The sequence below is a fragment of the Mauremys mutica genome, chromosome 1 (assembly GCF_020497125.1).
Source record: "Mauremys mutica isolate MM-2020 ecotype Southern chromosome 1, ASM2049712v1, whole genome shotgun sequence".
NCBI classification, from domain to species: domain Eukaryota; kingdom Metazoa; phylum Chordata; order Testudines; family Geoemydidae; genus Mauremys; species Mauremys mutica.
In genome coordinates this window covers 104085425-104102041 of record NC_059072.1, presented here as the reverse complement: position 1 = coordinate 104102041, position 16617 = coordinate 104085425, and the positions used below count along the sequence as shown (strand labels likewise).

At 45.9% G+C, this 16617-nt stretch overlaps 1 protein-coding gene across 1 annotated transcript in view; it reads right to left on the bottom strand.

Moving 5' to 3' along the window:
- The window catches only part of AKR1D1 (aldo-keto reductase family 1 member D1), a 45870-nt gene extending 30496 nt beyond the window's left edge, over positions 1-15374 (bottom strand). The window contains exon 1 of the mRNA XM_044988981.1: positions 14758-15374. Coding sequence (XP_044844916.1) covers positions 14758-14850 — 93 coding nt within the window. The 5' untranslated portion in view covers positions 14851-15374. The remainder of the gene's footprint in view (positions 1-14757) is intronic.
- Between the last annotated feature and the right edge of the window lie 1243 nt (positions 15375-16617).

The window sequence follows — 16617 nt, the reverse complement described above, 5'->3', positions numbered from 1 at the left end:
AATCTTTTCAATGTCTCCTCTCATGGAAGTAATGTCCCTAGAAGAACAGTTAAGATGTAGTGTAGCAATAGCCTAAATCAACATAAATTATGTCGCTCAGGAGTGTGAATTAGCAACATCACTTATACTGACTTAAGCACTGGTGTGAACAGTGCTATGTTGGCAGGAGAGCTTCTCCCACTGACATTGCTATTGCCTCTCACAGGGAGCGGGAGTAATTAAGCCAACAGGAGTGCTCTCTCCTGTCAGTTTAGAGTGGCTGCATGGAGCTTACAGCAAGATCACTAGTATAGTCATAGCCTTAGGCTACGTCTATACTACCCGCCCGGGTCAGCGGGTAGCGTTCGGCTTCTCGGAGTTCGATATATCGAACTCCGAATGCACTCCCGTCGACTCTGGAACTCCACCACCACAAACGGCGGTGGCGGAGTCGACAGGGGAGCTGCGGACTTCGATCCCGCGGCGTCTGGACGGGTGAGTAGTTCAAACTAAGGTAGTTCGAGTTCAGCTATGCTATTCGCGTAGCTGAACTTGCGTACCTTAGTTCGACATCCCCCCCCCCCCAGTGTAGACCAGGCCTTGGTCTCTGAACTACTATAGTTGTGGAGTTACAGCAATCAGAATCCATAGCTGACAGTGGCAGCTGATGAAAGCTGTATAATCTCACTCTTTGCCTCCTGAAACAGAGGTCTGCTTTTTTTGACCCCTACTATACAAAGGGTAGGCAACTCAATGAAAGGATCTCCTTCCCTACCAGAAGCTAATTTAGAACTCATTATGAGTAGTTCAGGTTATGCCTACCAGTGTAGGTAACAGCTGAATTGCCAAGTAATCATGCTACCCGTTAACCTAGTTTAGTTGTGGTCCTTCTATCCTCCATGCATCCCATTTTCCACATCAGTAGTAGGCCCCGTATTTAATGTAGCACAAGTCTTTATGACATGGCAAAACGCTAATAACTCGCCACATCCAATCTGGGTTTAGCCAATTGATCAATACTCCACCTCTGACCCCCTGATTATTGAGTTCGTTGAGGGATTTTCTCACCTAATTACCTGGTTCACCCAAGCACTTACAGCTGTATAATATTTGCTGCTTTCCATTCCTCCAACAGGACAGATTTTAAGGAGTTTGCACATTACTAGCACCTCAGCCACTTCATTCTGGAGTTCCTTCAGAACTCTTGGGTGTGTATCCTCCAGTCCCAGTGACTTGTCTAAAACAGCTCTTCCCTGGCCCAGAGAATGTTCAGTCTTAAAAGTTTGCTTAATACTAGGCTTTCAGAACCCGACAGAAGGATATATTGTTGCACATATGAAATTCACTAGCCTTTTTCTAGCTTAAGTATTTGCTGAGCCGCATTTGAGAAGCTGTTTGAATATTTAGTGCATAAAAGGCAAACACCACTGGTACTCATCCAGTGTATTCAAGTAGCCCTTCTTACTACAGTTCTCACTTATTACCACTTTTGCTTCTTGCTTTTAATTCTGCTCTCTTTTCTGTCAGACAGTCTCTTTTCCCTGTCATGTTAGCATCCCTTCCCTCTCTCTATTGTGTTCTCGCTCACTGAAGTCCTCACACAGAATACTTCTAATGTATCCCATCTCTCTCCCCTTCTCAGTGCTAGCTTGGGCATTTTAACCACTCAGTATCCAGAGGGCTAATCCTACTAACCAGAGACAAACTGAAGATGGAGATCTGAGGGAGGGTACTACTCAGGGGCAGTGCTCAGGGAAAGTTCTGGATTCTTAGCAGAGCCCTGTCCATCGACACCAAATGTCTCCGTCTTTCATAACAGACTCCAGCTATTGGTGGTCTACAATCTGTGGTGCCACTGCAGCCCCCTATGGCTGCAGGAATGGGGAGAATTCTCACCCTGTTCCCTTTCTTCCCACTGAAGAGCTTTCTAGCTGGTGATATGGAGGTAATTCTGCCATCCACCTCTTCAGCTTTCCAGCTGATGGAGGGCGGTGAGGAAGGTTCTGTTACTCTAACCCCTAAGCTAGTGAAATATTTTTTGCTGACTGTGCCCGATTGCTTTGTTGCAGGAGCACATGCACAGGGGAAAAAGTTAGGCTATTGCAGGCAGTGCTTTTGTGCTATGCCTTTACAGGGTTATTTTATTTTGTGATTACTAGGTTAATAAATGTGGACTAATGGCAGAAAACCAATAAGAATTAGTACATCCTTCCATGTCTCTCAATTCAATAAAATTATGTAGGTGTGTCAGTCTTGCTGTCTGTTCCCAGACTGGCAGAGACTGGGAGCTGCAGAGGCAACATCTGAAGGGAAGGAGCAGTGTGCAATGGTTTTGAGCAATCAATCTGGCCAATGGTATCCAGCCCACCTCAAACTAGAGGAAAGAGTGCCATGAAGAGAGGACTGGGGTGCTGGGAAGAATAGGGCCATCCTCCAGAAGCACTCCATTTTAACTACAGCATGCTGAAGAATACAGCAAGCTGTGGATAAGTTATGATTGGAGCTAGTATATTTAAAGATTTCAAGTTGCTGTTTAGGAATCTTAGAGACACTGAGTGTTGCAATGTACCTTGCAAAAGCCCAGAAGTTGCAAACAGATTTTCATATTAAAGTTTCTGGAAGCCTCGTTATCTAACAGAGCCTACTTCCCTTTGCCTGTTTTCTGGCAAGAGAACAAGTGTCCAAAGTTGGAAATTTACTGTAGAAAAACACCTGGTTTAAGTAATTGAGATGTTACAGGAAAAGCCAGATCTACTTTGTGGACTAAGGATGCAAACAGCACAAGGGAACATTCTTAGAATTGCTTACTCTTACAGACAAGAAACTGGACTGTGCCTCTTTCTTGGAAAATACCAATCACCAGAACATAACCAGCTTCTATACAGAAAAATCTGGCAGCTATCCCCAGGAAACATTAGCAACTATCAACGAGGAAGCAAAAATCCAGATAAATTATCCCTGCAAAAAGCTGACAGAGCTCAGAAATGATGGCTGAAGAGCACTGCTGGCAGCCCATGTACTGTGCACTATTCATTCTGATGGGGAAGCCATCTGGGGAATTGCCACACACTGGACCAGAGTGCTATTCCATTTAGTCTGGTATCCTGCTTCTGGCAGAGGTTGGTACCAGATGTTTCTAAAAAAGTAGGGGAAAATCCATAATGCATCTTACCTCTTGTGCCATGATATGACTAGGAGAAAATGGGGTGGATTTCTTCTCTACTGCAACAGACCATCAATTTATACTCTGAAGCACCAGGTTTGATTTTTCCTTGCAATAGCAACTTAGCATGCATAATTAGATTTAGCATTTCTAAAATTCCTGTTAGGTTGTTGTTCTAGGATTTAGCCAAAGCTGTGCTAGGGACTATTGTAGCTGGTATCGTCTGCCCCAGTTATTTTACCAGAGCAAATAAAAGATTGCAGAATCTGCAATTTGTAGTCTCTGCAACTTTCCATAAAACACAAACTCTTTGAAGCATTGTGAATATATCCTCTATGAGCCAATGGGCTGCTGTCCTGTTAACCCAGCCTTGCAGAAAAGCAAAGCTGTTTGATAAACATGCCTTAGGACCTGCCTATTCAGCTACCAAGCCACTTTGGAGCTCTTACTCTTCTTAAGCACATTTAAAGGTTGTTAGTGTTAGCAGAGAAATCCATTGGGTTTGATTTCAAACTGTACTCAGAAGTTTTGGTCACAGGGTTGCAGCCTTTGAGACTCAAGCAAATATTAAGGGGTTTCAAGTACATGCAAGAATAGTCCTGTGGTCAAAGAACTGACTGGAACTCAGGAGATGTAATTCAATTCCAAACTCCTCTGTGTACAAGTCGTGTAACCCTTCCAGGGCTCAGTTCTCCTCCCATCCCCAATCTCTGTAAAGTGGGGATGATGTGAAGACATTCATTAGTTCTCATGAGCAGTCACATTTCTTGGTGATATGAGCCATGAAAATCTGCAGGTTTTGACAGAGGTTATGTATGAAGCCAAGTTTTGGGGAAGCCCTTTACCTTTGAAGCCTCCTAGAAAAAGGTGCTAGCAGGTAGCCTGCAAATTACCTATTGCCTTAATTTTGCTACCTATCAGGAATGGTCTTCATGGACACCATTCCACCTCTTTGGGTGTCAGACGTGAAACAGAACTGTTCAACAGCCAGTGGTTGAAAGCACTACAGTGCATAAAGTGCCTCATGCTTCTGGTTCGATGGCTTGCTTAAATTCTCTACATGTTACATCCCCATGGATTGTTCAGCTGGCAGCTGAAATAGGGTAGGACAATTTCCTGGACAGCATGAGGACAAGGCAGCCTGACAGCCCCAGAAGTTGTCTATTAATTGGAAGAGAGACAAGGCGCGTGAGGTAATCTCTTTTATTGGACTAATTTAAGCTTGTCTCTCTCACCAATAGAAGTTGATCCAATAAAAAGATATTACCTCATCCACCTTGTCTCTCTACTATCCTGGGACCATCACAGCTACACTATGCTACATATGAATTGGAAGGGCAGCCACCCTGTCAGAAGACTCCAAGAACTCCTTTAAAAATGAAATCTTTCTATGTGGCCCCTCCCCAGTGTCTTCTGATGATCTCAGGAAAAGCAGGGGCACCAGCATCCCTGGTGACAGGGGCTAAGGGAAGTGGCTTGCAAGTCAGTTCACTCTTCAGCCCCTAATCAAGTTATAGGTAAGATTTCTGGGACTGTTATGAGGGTACAGGTAGAGTTTGCAGTTGTATCAGAGCTTCAACACCAAGCTAGCTGAGAGGTTGAATCAGCAAAAGCTTGGTTCAGTGAAGCCTAAAAAACAGCCAAGTTTCTTGTAGTATCATCTGGAGTTTTGATGGGCCTGGCCTCATGTACAAGTGAAAGACTGAGACCAAAGTTAAGCATGGTCCCCTATGAGCAGAGCTGCTACCTGTTTTTGCAGGAGGCTTATGCCATTCTAAAGAGAAACTAAGTCATGGGACACATTGTGGTGGTCACTTGAAGTGTGGTTCTAGCCTCAAGAAACTAGAGACAGACCCATCCCTAACTTCCAGATCAAGTCTGCTTCATTCACAAGTAATCAAGGGACCAGTTAGAGCCCTATAATGTTTTTTAGGCTTCCAGTTGAACTAGGTCAACCTGAGCTTGGAGTGCTGAGCTCAGTTTTCCGTCTCACTTCTGCAATGTTGCCAACATGCAGGTTCATGACATTCAGTTCATGACAGCTCCTGTAGTCATGTGATTGTAGGAATCTGAGTTTTTGTTTAGCAAGAGTTTCTAGGCTGCCTGGCTGGGAGAAGAGCAGGACACTGTGAGCTCTACAGGCTCAAAATCTAGAAGGCAACTAAACAGAACCCAAAGGGTTTGCAAATCATGAGTCTTAAAGCCTCAGCACCAATATTAATGATTCTGCAGGACAAGTTCTGCCCTTGGGTTGCACTTGTGCAACTTGGGGCAGAGTCGAGCCATGCCACTTAGCGAATGGCTTTTGGATTATCCATGACCCACAGTAGTGATTAGAAACAGTTAACACTCATGCTAGTCATTACAGTAAACGGCTGTGACACCAGTGTGAGCAGTTCTCCTATTTATCTGGTCACTCCTCAAGTGGTTCTGGCTGAAGAGTGGGAAATCCCCTCTGGTTTCTGAAGTTTTACTATTTTTTCAAAATTTCTGCTGCTCTTGGTTAATATACCCTTGAAGTTGACTGCAGTTGTCAGCCATTCACCCAGCTACAGCTAACATACAGAAGTTGCTGTGTGTCAGTGCCAGTGGGAATTAACCAACAATCAGCATCAGAAAGGAGTGCAGTCTCAAGGCCTAAAACTCGCTGTCTCCCCAGCATTGTCTTGTGCTCCGGGAGCAGGGCTGGCTCCAGGCACCAGCGTAGCAAGCAGGTGCCTGGAGCAGCCAATGAAGAGGGGCGGCGCGTCCAGCTCTTTGGCGGAGGGCCCCGCCCTCCCTCTTGGAGCGAAGGACCTGCTGCCGAATTGCTGCTGTAGAATGCTGAATTGCCGCCAGTCACGATCGCGGCTTTTTGTTTTGTTTGCTGCTTGGCGTGGCAAAAACGCTAGAGCCGGCCCTATCTGGGAGTTTCCCGCTGGACTACTGTTGCATATGAGCAGGTCTGCATGTGTCAAAGTGTTCTGAAGCCAAGCGAACAGTGCCAGCTTGGCTATTATGGACAGCGTCTCAGCTGGTGTACCTTGGCCCAACTCCATTGGCACCAGTTGATGATCAAGCTATTAATATTTTCACTACATTGAGTTTTACGCTTTGCAACATAGGACTATGCCATTGTGTACTAGAGTGTTCTGAAGAGGTGTACTAGCACAGCTCGAATTTAGGGACCGTTTCCTCAAACCTACACTGTATAGAACAGACTGAGACTTGAAATACAATTATGCCTGTAGAGAATCCATGCCCTTTCCAGGGGCCAGGCTAAAAAAACAAGTTCAGAATTTGAGTGATACAACATTGGGCATCATTTTATAGGAAGATAGATTTCCGGGGTGGGGGTGGTAATTCCTAGAAGTACTTCATGTCCTGACTCCAATCTTTCAATGGCCTTCAGTTACACGAGTGTAAACCAGAATGGCCTTTTACCAACAGAAGTTGAGCCAATGAAAGCTATTACCTCCCTCACTTAGTCTCTCTAATATCCTGGAGCTGACACTGCTACAACACCGCGTACAAGGATGCTCCTGTTTAATTGGAGATTCTGTATGGTGGCCATATCACTAAGTGCAATCTTTAGTTGGTTGCAGTTCGTTAAACATTAAGTGCATGCACGGCCACTGAAGCAGTTGAAGCTAATGAAGAATTAATCATACAGTCTTAATTTGGTTTCTATAAAGAACTTGAAATTCATGTAAATAAGGTCCGCAATGTGGAGATTTTAGTAAAGTCAACTTCCCACATAGGGGAACATGACTCTCTCTGCTAACATAAAAATCCATTCATCTTAGAGTGTGGTATGATCTTTGCCAAAACCAAAGCTGTAGGGAGATACCAGGCTATTTTTGAGAGGGGGAAAGGGGGTGTGTGTGTGTGTGTGTGTGTGAGAGAGTGAGAGTGAGAGAAGAGTCTGCATATTCTCCAATTTGATACATATCAGTTTGTCAAACTCTGCTTTTAGTGGCAAGGAGGAAAAATTCTGTCCCTTGACATTTATTGTGAATTCTCATGCTTGCCCCAGTTCACAATTTTGCTGTTTTCATGACAAGTCTTAAGTGATTTAGTTTCTTCCCTCTGTTAGAAATGGGAATTTTGACTTGTGAAAAAGTACACTGTATTGCAATAGATTTCATACAATGTAAAGAGCAGGAGGCAAGAAATCAAGAGGAGGCTATAGACAAGAGAGGAGAGGACTTAACTGAGCACCAAGAGGAAAGACAGGAGGCGACAGAGATGCAGGTACCATCTGGAACAGCCTACAAGCTCCAGAGTTGAACAGCAGCAGAGTTGTACCAAAGGACAAACCATAGAATATCAGGGTTGGAAGGGACCTCAGGATGTCATCTAGTCGAACCCCCTGCTCAAAGCAGGGCCAATCCCCAACTAAATCATCCCAGCCAGGGCTTTGTCAAGCCTGACCTTAAAAACCTCTAAGGAAGGAGATTCCACTACCTGCCAGGTAACCCATTCCAATGCTTCACCACCCTCCTATATTTTCTAATATCCAACCTAAACCTCCCCCACTGCAATTTGAGACCATTACTCCTTGTTCTGTCATCTGGTACTACTGAGAACAGTCTAGATCCATCCTCTTTGGAACCCCCCTTCAGGTAGTTGAAAGCAGCTATCAAATCCCCCCTCATTCTTCTCTTCTGCAGACTAAACAATCCCAGCTCCCTCAGTCTCTCCTCATAAATCATGTGCTCCAGCCCCCTAATAATTTTTGTTGCCCACAGTGCAGTGTTGTGGGAAGGAAGAGCTGATCGCTGCACAGCTTGGGATTCTCTCCCAGTTCTCCCACAGCTGCCTCATCTGCCAAGAGCAGCAGCATCAGTAGCTCTGTGAGCTCTCCGTGGGCTGGAGCACCCACGGGGAAAAATTGATGGGTGCTCTGCACCCACCAGCAGCCAAGCTCCCCACCCCACCTAACCTCCTCCCCTGAGTGCGCCACATTCCCGCTTCTCCTTCTAGTGCTTGCCGCCACAAAATAGCTGTTTCACGGCATAACAAGCTCTGTGAAGGAGGAGTGGGAACGCGTTGCACTCAGGGCAGGAAGCGGGGAAAAGGCAGGGATTTGGGGAAGGGGTTGGAATAGGGGCAGGGAGGGGGTGGTCGAGCACCTACCAGCACCAGCAGAAGTTGGCGCCTATGGTAAGTACTACTGATTGTTTTGTCGACAGAACTGGCTTCCGCCAGTATCCCACAATGCCTGCCCTGATTGCTCTGCTCAATGTTTTGATCTCTGCTGCCCTGCAGGCATGCGCCCCTCTCCTTTCAAAGCCGCAGGAAGTATCTGTGTGCTGCTCCCTTTGGGGAACAAAGAACAAATCATTGGAATGCTCCTGTTCTGCCTGGCACTAGGAACACAGCGGCAGGCAGACTGCTGCTGCCGGGGGAGGGGGACAGACTGCTGTGCTGCTTTGCCATTCCTCAGCACGGAGAGCTCACAGAGCTACTGATGCTGCTGCTCTCGGCAGATGAGGCAGCTGTGGGAGAACTGGGAGAGAATCCCAAGCTGTGCAGCGATCAGCTCTTCCTTCCCACAACACTGCACTGTGGGATACATACCCACGGTGCATTGCTCACCCCGCTGATGATGTGTCCCCAACGTGGACATTATCTGTCAAGAGAGGGAGCAAGTGTGAACACCCTTTGGTGATTTTTGTTTTATCAACTTTTGGGTGTCAAGATAAGTTTTGTCAACAAAACTTGGTAGCGTAGACTAAGGCAGCCCAGCTCTTCCCACTAGCATTGGTTCTGCTGCCTGCTACAAAATTATGCCTTGTACTGATGCCTGCTTCTGTGCCTCTTTATAGCAGCTGGGGACCAATACTAAATATAGCCCATCTTTATCCACTCTTGGCAACTAGATCTCACCAACAATTCGATGACTTATTGGAGGAATAAGCAACAGACTCCTAAGCCCCAGGTTACTGTTTATAGAGCAAGTCCCAAGAGCAAAAAGGAGAAGGGGATGCAGGTTAGAGACAATTTTGCTTACACTGTAGGTCATTTTCATTCACCATGATTTGTCATCAACTCTTTAAATATTGAGCCATGTAGCTTTTTAGCCTGATTGCATATGTAGGAAGTAAAGAGAAACAGAGATAGCCCAGCTCAAATGAAATGTGGACTGGGGCCAGATTAGGTATTCCCTAGCAACCAAGCAAGAACTTTGAGATTTTTAGTGGATCCAGGAACACGGTCTACACCTCCTTCTTACTGCTTGTGTAGGGAGGTGGATGTAGCATTTGCCACCCGCCCCCACATTTTGAAGATAGGAGCCATCTGCCATCCCCAAAGTCAAGCTCTGAAACAAACAAAGAAGTCCCACATGTGGTGCCTTAATAGCTCAGTGAAATTCTTGCCTCTTCACCAAAGCACTCCTCAAAGAGCCCAGGATGGAAAAGAATCCTGCAACCTAAGGTAGCAACACCTGTTTAGAAGATGAGCCAATGGCTTTTTTAGCCATCTCTAGTCACTATGTCCTATGCACTAGGTGCTTTAGAGGTGTCAGTAGGAAGATGGGACTGAGGCAACTTCCAAACCCAGCAAATATCCCTACTTCTTCCCTCAGATTTGATCCTAATCTGTCATGGAAAGATTAGGTGACCTCTATTGGCTGAATATTTATGCTAAATACACACAATGAGCACAATTACGATGGGAGTTAATTCACATAGCAATTACTCACTCTGTTCTCAAATCCATTCAAGTGTGACCTTTGAGGTTGGAGGCATTCTTTCATAAAGGTATTTCATTTTGCAGAACGACAAGGTAGATTCTAGTTAGGACCAGAAGAGGACATACTGGAAGTCTTGTGAGTGCTGCACTTTGGCAGCTTCCAGAAGCATCTGGAAGTGGGATAGCTGATCTGAGGTTTTCATTATGCTGGATGTGAGGTATTGTGGAAAAAGGACAGTTGACCTATTTTGAAGGGAAAAGGACTGAAGTTGACTAGTGACCCCTGCAGAGTTTCCCTTCTCCTCCCTACAAAAGGGCCTCTTGACTTCAAGAGCCCAACCTTGATTGTTTCCAAGGAGACCTCAAGATCTTTAGGAATCTCCAGTACACTAACCTTTTTAATAGACCCAACAGCTACCTTGTTCTTTACCTCAGGTCAGTAATTATCAAGGTTGAGGCACAGATGAATTAAGACTAACATGGCCAAAGTCACCTGTAAACACTGGCCCTTGCACTCAGTCACATCTCTAAAGTGACTAGAAGGACCAATTAAAGTAGTAAAGCATTAACAAGAAAACCTTTTGATTATATTCTTAGGCTATATCTACACTGGCAATTGAATGACAAAAGGTTTGTCTTTCAGAGGTGTTAAAACACACACACACAAAAAACCAAACAAACAAAAAACCACAATCCTGAAAGATAAAGTTTTGGTGACAACAAGTGCCAGTGAGAACAGTGCTCTCCAGCCGACAATGCAAATGCCGCTCATTGGGGGAGGAAGTTTTTTGTCAGCAGGTGAGCCAACAAACAGCGGCTACACTGTGTGACTTTTAGTGGCATGGCTGTAGCGACACAGCCATGTTGCTAAAAGCTGTGTAGTGTAGACATAGCCTTTAGTTACTCCATCTCTGCAAGAGGCAGTAGCTATGTCAGTGGGAGAAGCTCTTCTGCCAACAGAGTGATGTCTATACTGATGCTTAGGTTGGTATAACTGCAGTGGTTTTCAAACTTTTTTTCTGGCAACCCAATTGAAGAAAATTGTTCATGCCAGTGACCCAACGGAGCTGGGGATGAGGGGGTTTGGGGTATAGAAGAGGCTCAGGGCTGGGGAAGAGGGTTGGGGTGCAGGGATGAGGGCTGTTGGGTGGGAATGAGGGGTTCAGCACATGGGAGGGGGGGTCTGAGCTGGGGTAGGGGGTCAGGATGTAGGAGGGGGTCAGGACCCTGGGCTGGGGGTGCAGGTTCTGGTCTGGGGCCAGGGATGAGGGATTTGGAGTGCAGGGGTGGTTCAGGGCTGGAGCAGGAGATTGGGGTGCAGGCTTACCTTGGGTGGCTCCCAGTCAGCAGTGCAGTGGGGGTGCAGAGGCAGGCTTCTGCCTGTCCTGGCACCGAGGACCACTCTAAGCCCCAGAAGCAGCCAGCAGCAGGTCCAGCTCCTAGGCAGAGGCGCGCGCAAGTGGCTCTGCACAGCTCTTGCCCGCAGGCACTGCCCCCCCCCAGCTCCTATTGGCCGGGAACCGGCCAATGGGAGTGTGGAGCCAGTGCTCAGAGCAGGGGCAGCATGCAGAGCCCTGTGCCGCCCCCACACACACACACCTAGGAGCTACACGTGCTGCTTCCAGGGCGCAGCGCGATGTCAGAACAGGTAAGGGCTTGCCTGCCTTAGCCAGGCAGCACTGCCAACGGGACTTTTAACAGCCTGGTCAGTGGTACTGACCAGAGCCACCGTGACCCATTCTGTAACCCAGTACTGGGTTCCGACCCGCAGTTTGAAAATCACTGAACTACAGCACTCAGTTGTGGATTATTTCCACTCCTGTGTGATGTTGTTAAACTGAAGTTATTCTGTAGTGTAGATGAAGGCACAATACTCCAGTGAAAAGGAATTCATTCACTGCAAGTGTGGCTGCTGATATTGAAGCAATACTGAATTTTCAGACCATGGGTTATGGAAGATAAGGCACAAAGCCATTGCTGGAGGGATAAAAATAATTATTTTTGTACTCTTGGTCTGTATCCAGTTGATGAGGAAAATCCCCCTTTACTTAGAAAAGGCTTTCAGTAAGACTATCAGATTACTTAACTGTCCAGCTCTGTTCCTGGTAAAATGTGTGTAGTACGTGTTGTAGTTATAGCTATGTTGGTCCCAGGAGATTAGCGAAAAGATGGGTGAGATAATAGTTTTTATTGGAGAGACAGCTTTCGAGCTACACAGAGCTCTTCCTCAGGTCCTGAAGGCAGGATGGCTAGAACTTTCAGGCAAATCAGCTTGTCTGTAGTGCAGTGCAAGTTAGTCAGGATATCACCTGCCAGCTGACAAATGCCAGACTCTCCCTGCAGCTCTCCCAGCAAGTGAGCTGCCCATCTCCAAACTGCTGAACCTTTAGCCACTCCCCACTCAGGTGTCCTGCCCTCTACCCTACCCTCTGACATAGTTACTCCAGCCCTTGTGAGCAGTAGCAGTGGGAGAGAGCTCTCCTATCAGCTTAGAGCCTCTGCACTAGCAGCGCTGCATTGGTGCTGCGGTAAGCTCTGTAGTGTAGCCACAGCCCCAGTCACCAATGCAAAACACTCCTGCAATTCTCCCTAGCACGTTCATTAACACCCACCCAGGAGCAGCAGAAGCTCCCTACAAGTGTGTGTGGGGGGGAGGCGGCACCAGTGCCCAAACTGTGGCCTCTGCCCCCACGATGCCCCTTATCCTGCTTGTTCTTCTCTGTCCCTTCCCCTGTTGCTCACCCTTATGGTGAATAACAGGATGTTTTTTTTTAAAAAAGGGGGAGGAGGTTGGGGCCATGGTCCCTAGCCCCCCATTTGCACCACCCCCTTCTCCACCTCTCCCTTGAGAAGTGACCTGACCCTTCTCAAATGCCTAGCCCCCTCATGAGTCCAACCGCCCCTTGCCACCCACACCTGACTCCCATCCAGTTTACAGAGCGTGAGGCACCTGGAAGATGTTCTAAGGCTGATGTCCTAGCCCTGAACTTTAGGTGCCCAGAGCAACTGGTGCCAAGCAGAGTGTGAAGTGGCTGAAGTAAGGTGTTATATTTGCCAGATTGTTGCATAAACTGGGAGACTAGGGGGAGTCATTCTGCTTTGCTACAACGTGTTTCTCTTGCCAAAAATAATCCAGCCTTAACTTTCTATTAGCCACCCATCAATTACCTTTTGAATGTTCATCTGATGGAATTGTAAAGCTGCTGGAGGATTTTAGGCCTCACTCCCCCCATTTCTAGGGCTAGTATCTGGGTGTGAGAACCCCTCACTGCTGTGTCCCTTCTTCTGCAACAGCAGTAAGCATCTTAGACAATCTGAAGCCTTCAGTGACGATCACTCTTGTACTGCCTGCAACAATGCTATGATCAAAGAGAAAATCCCTTTTGAATGATCATACTTACCTTGGTATATTCATTTGTTGGTATATGCTAAAGTACAAAGATCATTGTTGGCCAAGTAATCACCTTCACAGGAGGTGTGTTTTGGCTCACACTTAGTTGTTCATTTTGACTCCAATACTGTACTACAGGGCACAGGGTTCTGCCCACAATTTTTATCTCACTTCACACAGGACAATGACACAGAGAGCATATTAAAAAAAACAAACACCTCTGTAATTTGAGAGGGAGGCAGCCAATTTGTTCATATTGCACTGCCCAGCGTGGAAACAGAAGAGATATCACGTATGCTTCCATGGCAGTGATGCAGCAAAGGTGGCAAAGGGTCTATGGGCTATATACCCAGGACATCACATCAAGGAACACAGACTATTTTGGAACCTTTTAAGCTTTTGGGAGCCACAGGAATCAGTATGTAGGAATCAGTCTTTGTCATAGGAATATGCCTTTGAAAGTGTCCAAGCCAGCTGTAAGATGGTCTACAAGAAAACTGAGTTTTTCTTTTTGCTCAGCACAGTAGGTCTGCCGACCAGCTCGCAGCCTCAGAAATTGCTTGCACTTGAAGGCTACTGAGTTTAAGGAAGGCAGATGGTCTCCCAGTGACTGTGCAGCAAGCATACATTGCTCTCCAGCATCTGTCCCTCAACAGATTCAGCTGGAATCAGAGTTTCTGGGCACTCATGACTAAGCTAAAGCCAGTCTGCAGCTGCCAAGATGACTAGCAATAATTTAAAACTTTCCTGATTAGCAGCTTGTGCAACCTTAATGAAGTCAGAGTTGTATGTGGCAGAATTTGTCAATACATATATAGGAGGACGGAGCACTGTTCGCCAAGTACACACCTATCTCAAAGCTAATAGGTGAAAACATTATCTAAAGTTATATCTTATAACAATATAGCACTGAACTACAGTAAGACAAATGCCAGCTCAACCAGCCTGCCCTATCAAGTTTCAATTAAATATGCCTGTATCATGGTGTGTAGCTAGCTATCAACCCAGATAACAAGTGAACCTCTGTAAAGTACTGAGGGTGTAAAATGCTGTGTCAACACTAGTGATTATTCAGTATTCCTGAAGAGAACAGATTACTTGGAGTAGGAGTTAGCCATTGCTTTAGTGAGCATTTCAATCACTGGTTGCCTGCTGTAAAATACTGAATTGTGAATATTTGGAAGTTAACAACAAAAAGAGAGCAAACTTTGCTATAATATTTTTTGTCCTTCCTGCTTTCAGGAGGTGAAAGCACCATTGGTAACTGGAGGTTTTAAAGTCTGCACAGTAAATTGAATGAAAGGACCACAGAAGATGTTTGTAGATTGGCCACACTTTGCCTGAACTGCTAACAACCTTAAATTTAAAGAACCCTCCAGGATGCCCGCAGAAAGGCATTGTAAGGCACGTGCGTAAGTAGTGCCTCTGAAAGGAAAGTATCAACTTAACAGTCCTCCTGGATCTTTGTTCTCAGAATAAAGTCTGGCAGCCTGCTCCGCGCAGTAAGCGTGTTTATAAAAAGGAAAGGTAACGGATAGATACTTACTTTTCTGGGGTCAGCATAGGTGCCAAGGCCAATCACGGGGATGCTGTTCCCATCGCTCAGAGGTATGCGGTGGTTTGCAGCCGTTAGATTCATGATGCAGATGGTAAAACACTTGACTGCAACTTTCTAACAGCCTGAATGAAAGCGGCAAGAAGAGCCCACTTTGTGTGTGTGTCGCGTGCTCCGGGCTATGGCACTAGAGGGCGGGAGAGAGAGAACGAAAACTTCTGTTTCTCAACCTGCTCTGTTCCAGCAACACGCGTGCGAACGGCTAAGAGGAGCCTGGAGTAGCGTTTCCAACGTCATCATTGGACATGACTGACAGGCCAACCCAGGGTTACCCTTCCATTCTCCCGCAAGCAAATTTGCAGGAGGGTGAAATATTAACTGCCGGCTCTCGTTAGGCAGCGGGGAGCAATTCAGCGCATTAGAGATTAGAGAGCTGGTCCCTGTTAATCTTCATCAGAAGCAGGCGACTTTTCTTTTGCAGGTGGCTTTAAGTACCTGCTAAAAGCAAGGGTGTGCTCGGCGTTAAGGAGCAGAGAGAGGAGATTGAAAGGGGGTGGGAGGGGTCTGCCACTGTAAAACAAGATGTGTCTGTTTGCTGACTCCTCGAATCATTTCAGGGCTCGTCCCAGGAGGAAATAAGGGTTTTGGGAACAAGACATTGATCCTGTCAAAGCAGGAGAAACCCATCAGCCTTTATCTCAATCTTCACCGCCCCAGCGGTTTATGTGTCCCAAACCATTTAAAGCAGGAGCTGCTCTCCTGGATTAGCCTTCAGTCTCTTCTGCTCTCTCTCCCTCTTTCTATTGCCGCTCTAAGCAGGTGGGGTCAGATTATGCTAGTCCTTTCACTTTCAGGACTGTGGCCCATTATTTTATTAATGGAAGACTTGTTTAAAAGCCCTTGTTTACATCAGTCCATTCCTTTGCTTTCAGGAGAGGAAATCCAGTACCCATCCCCCGTTGTCATTGTTTGCCTCTAGATCAGACCTGGGTAATTTATTCCTCTGCCCAAAGTCATAGGTCATCTTTTTTTTCGGGGGAGGGGGAGGGGAAGAGGTTGCTTTTCAGTCTTTACATTATTCTTCCAGTAATAAAAGGACAACTCCCACCCATGTGAAAGACTCACAAGAGCAACATTCAGGTTAGCATTTCAATCAATAGCACCAGCTGTTCATTGCTTTACATAGTAGTAGTAGAGATTATCCCTCTGATTATTAATACCCCAGTTACTAGCATGAAGCCTCAGTCATTCCCATCACTTCTGTCTGTGCTAAACCTGTATTTGTAAACAGGCACATTGAATTTCCTTTTGAATCTTACTTGCTATTAATGCTGTTCAGAAACTCCACATTTAGGGTTTACTTCTTCAGCTGCTGCATGTGTGCACTCTTGAAGTCAATTGGAATTACATGTGCATCAAAACACTCAGGCGATCCCTTGGTTATTTAAGTTTCCATTTCAAATGCATTCAGCATGTGCCTTTTTCTGTACCTAATCACACAACCTTTTTGTCCTCCCTGATTCAGGCATAAAAAAACCCCAAAAAACTTTCTTCTGATTACACTCATTTAAGCACAGTTCTGTCCTGCATCAAGCAAAAAAGTGTTAGACTCATTTAGTTGCAATCCACCAATCTATAGATTAAATACAAAAGGAGCGGGTGCTGGGGCCAGGATGGAAATAAGGTTCAGTTTCTCTTCTCAGCACAGAAGAGTATTACACCCTTCTCACCAGACATTATAGCACAGATTTATTTATTTATTTTTAAGTAGGCCTTTAAATCTATGATTAGCTGCCTAAAGGGCCTGATTTTTCAAAGGGAGACAGCATCCAACCTCTTCCATTGATTTCA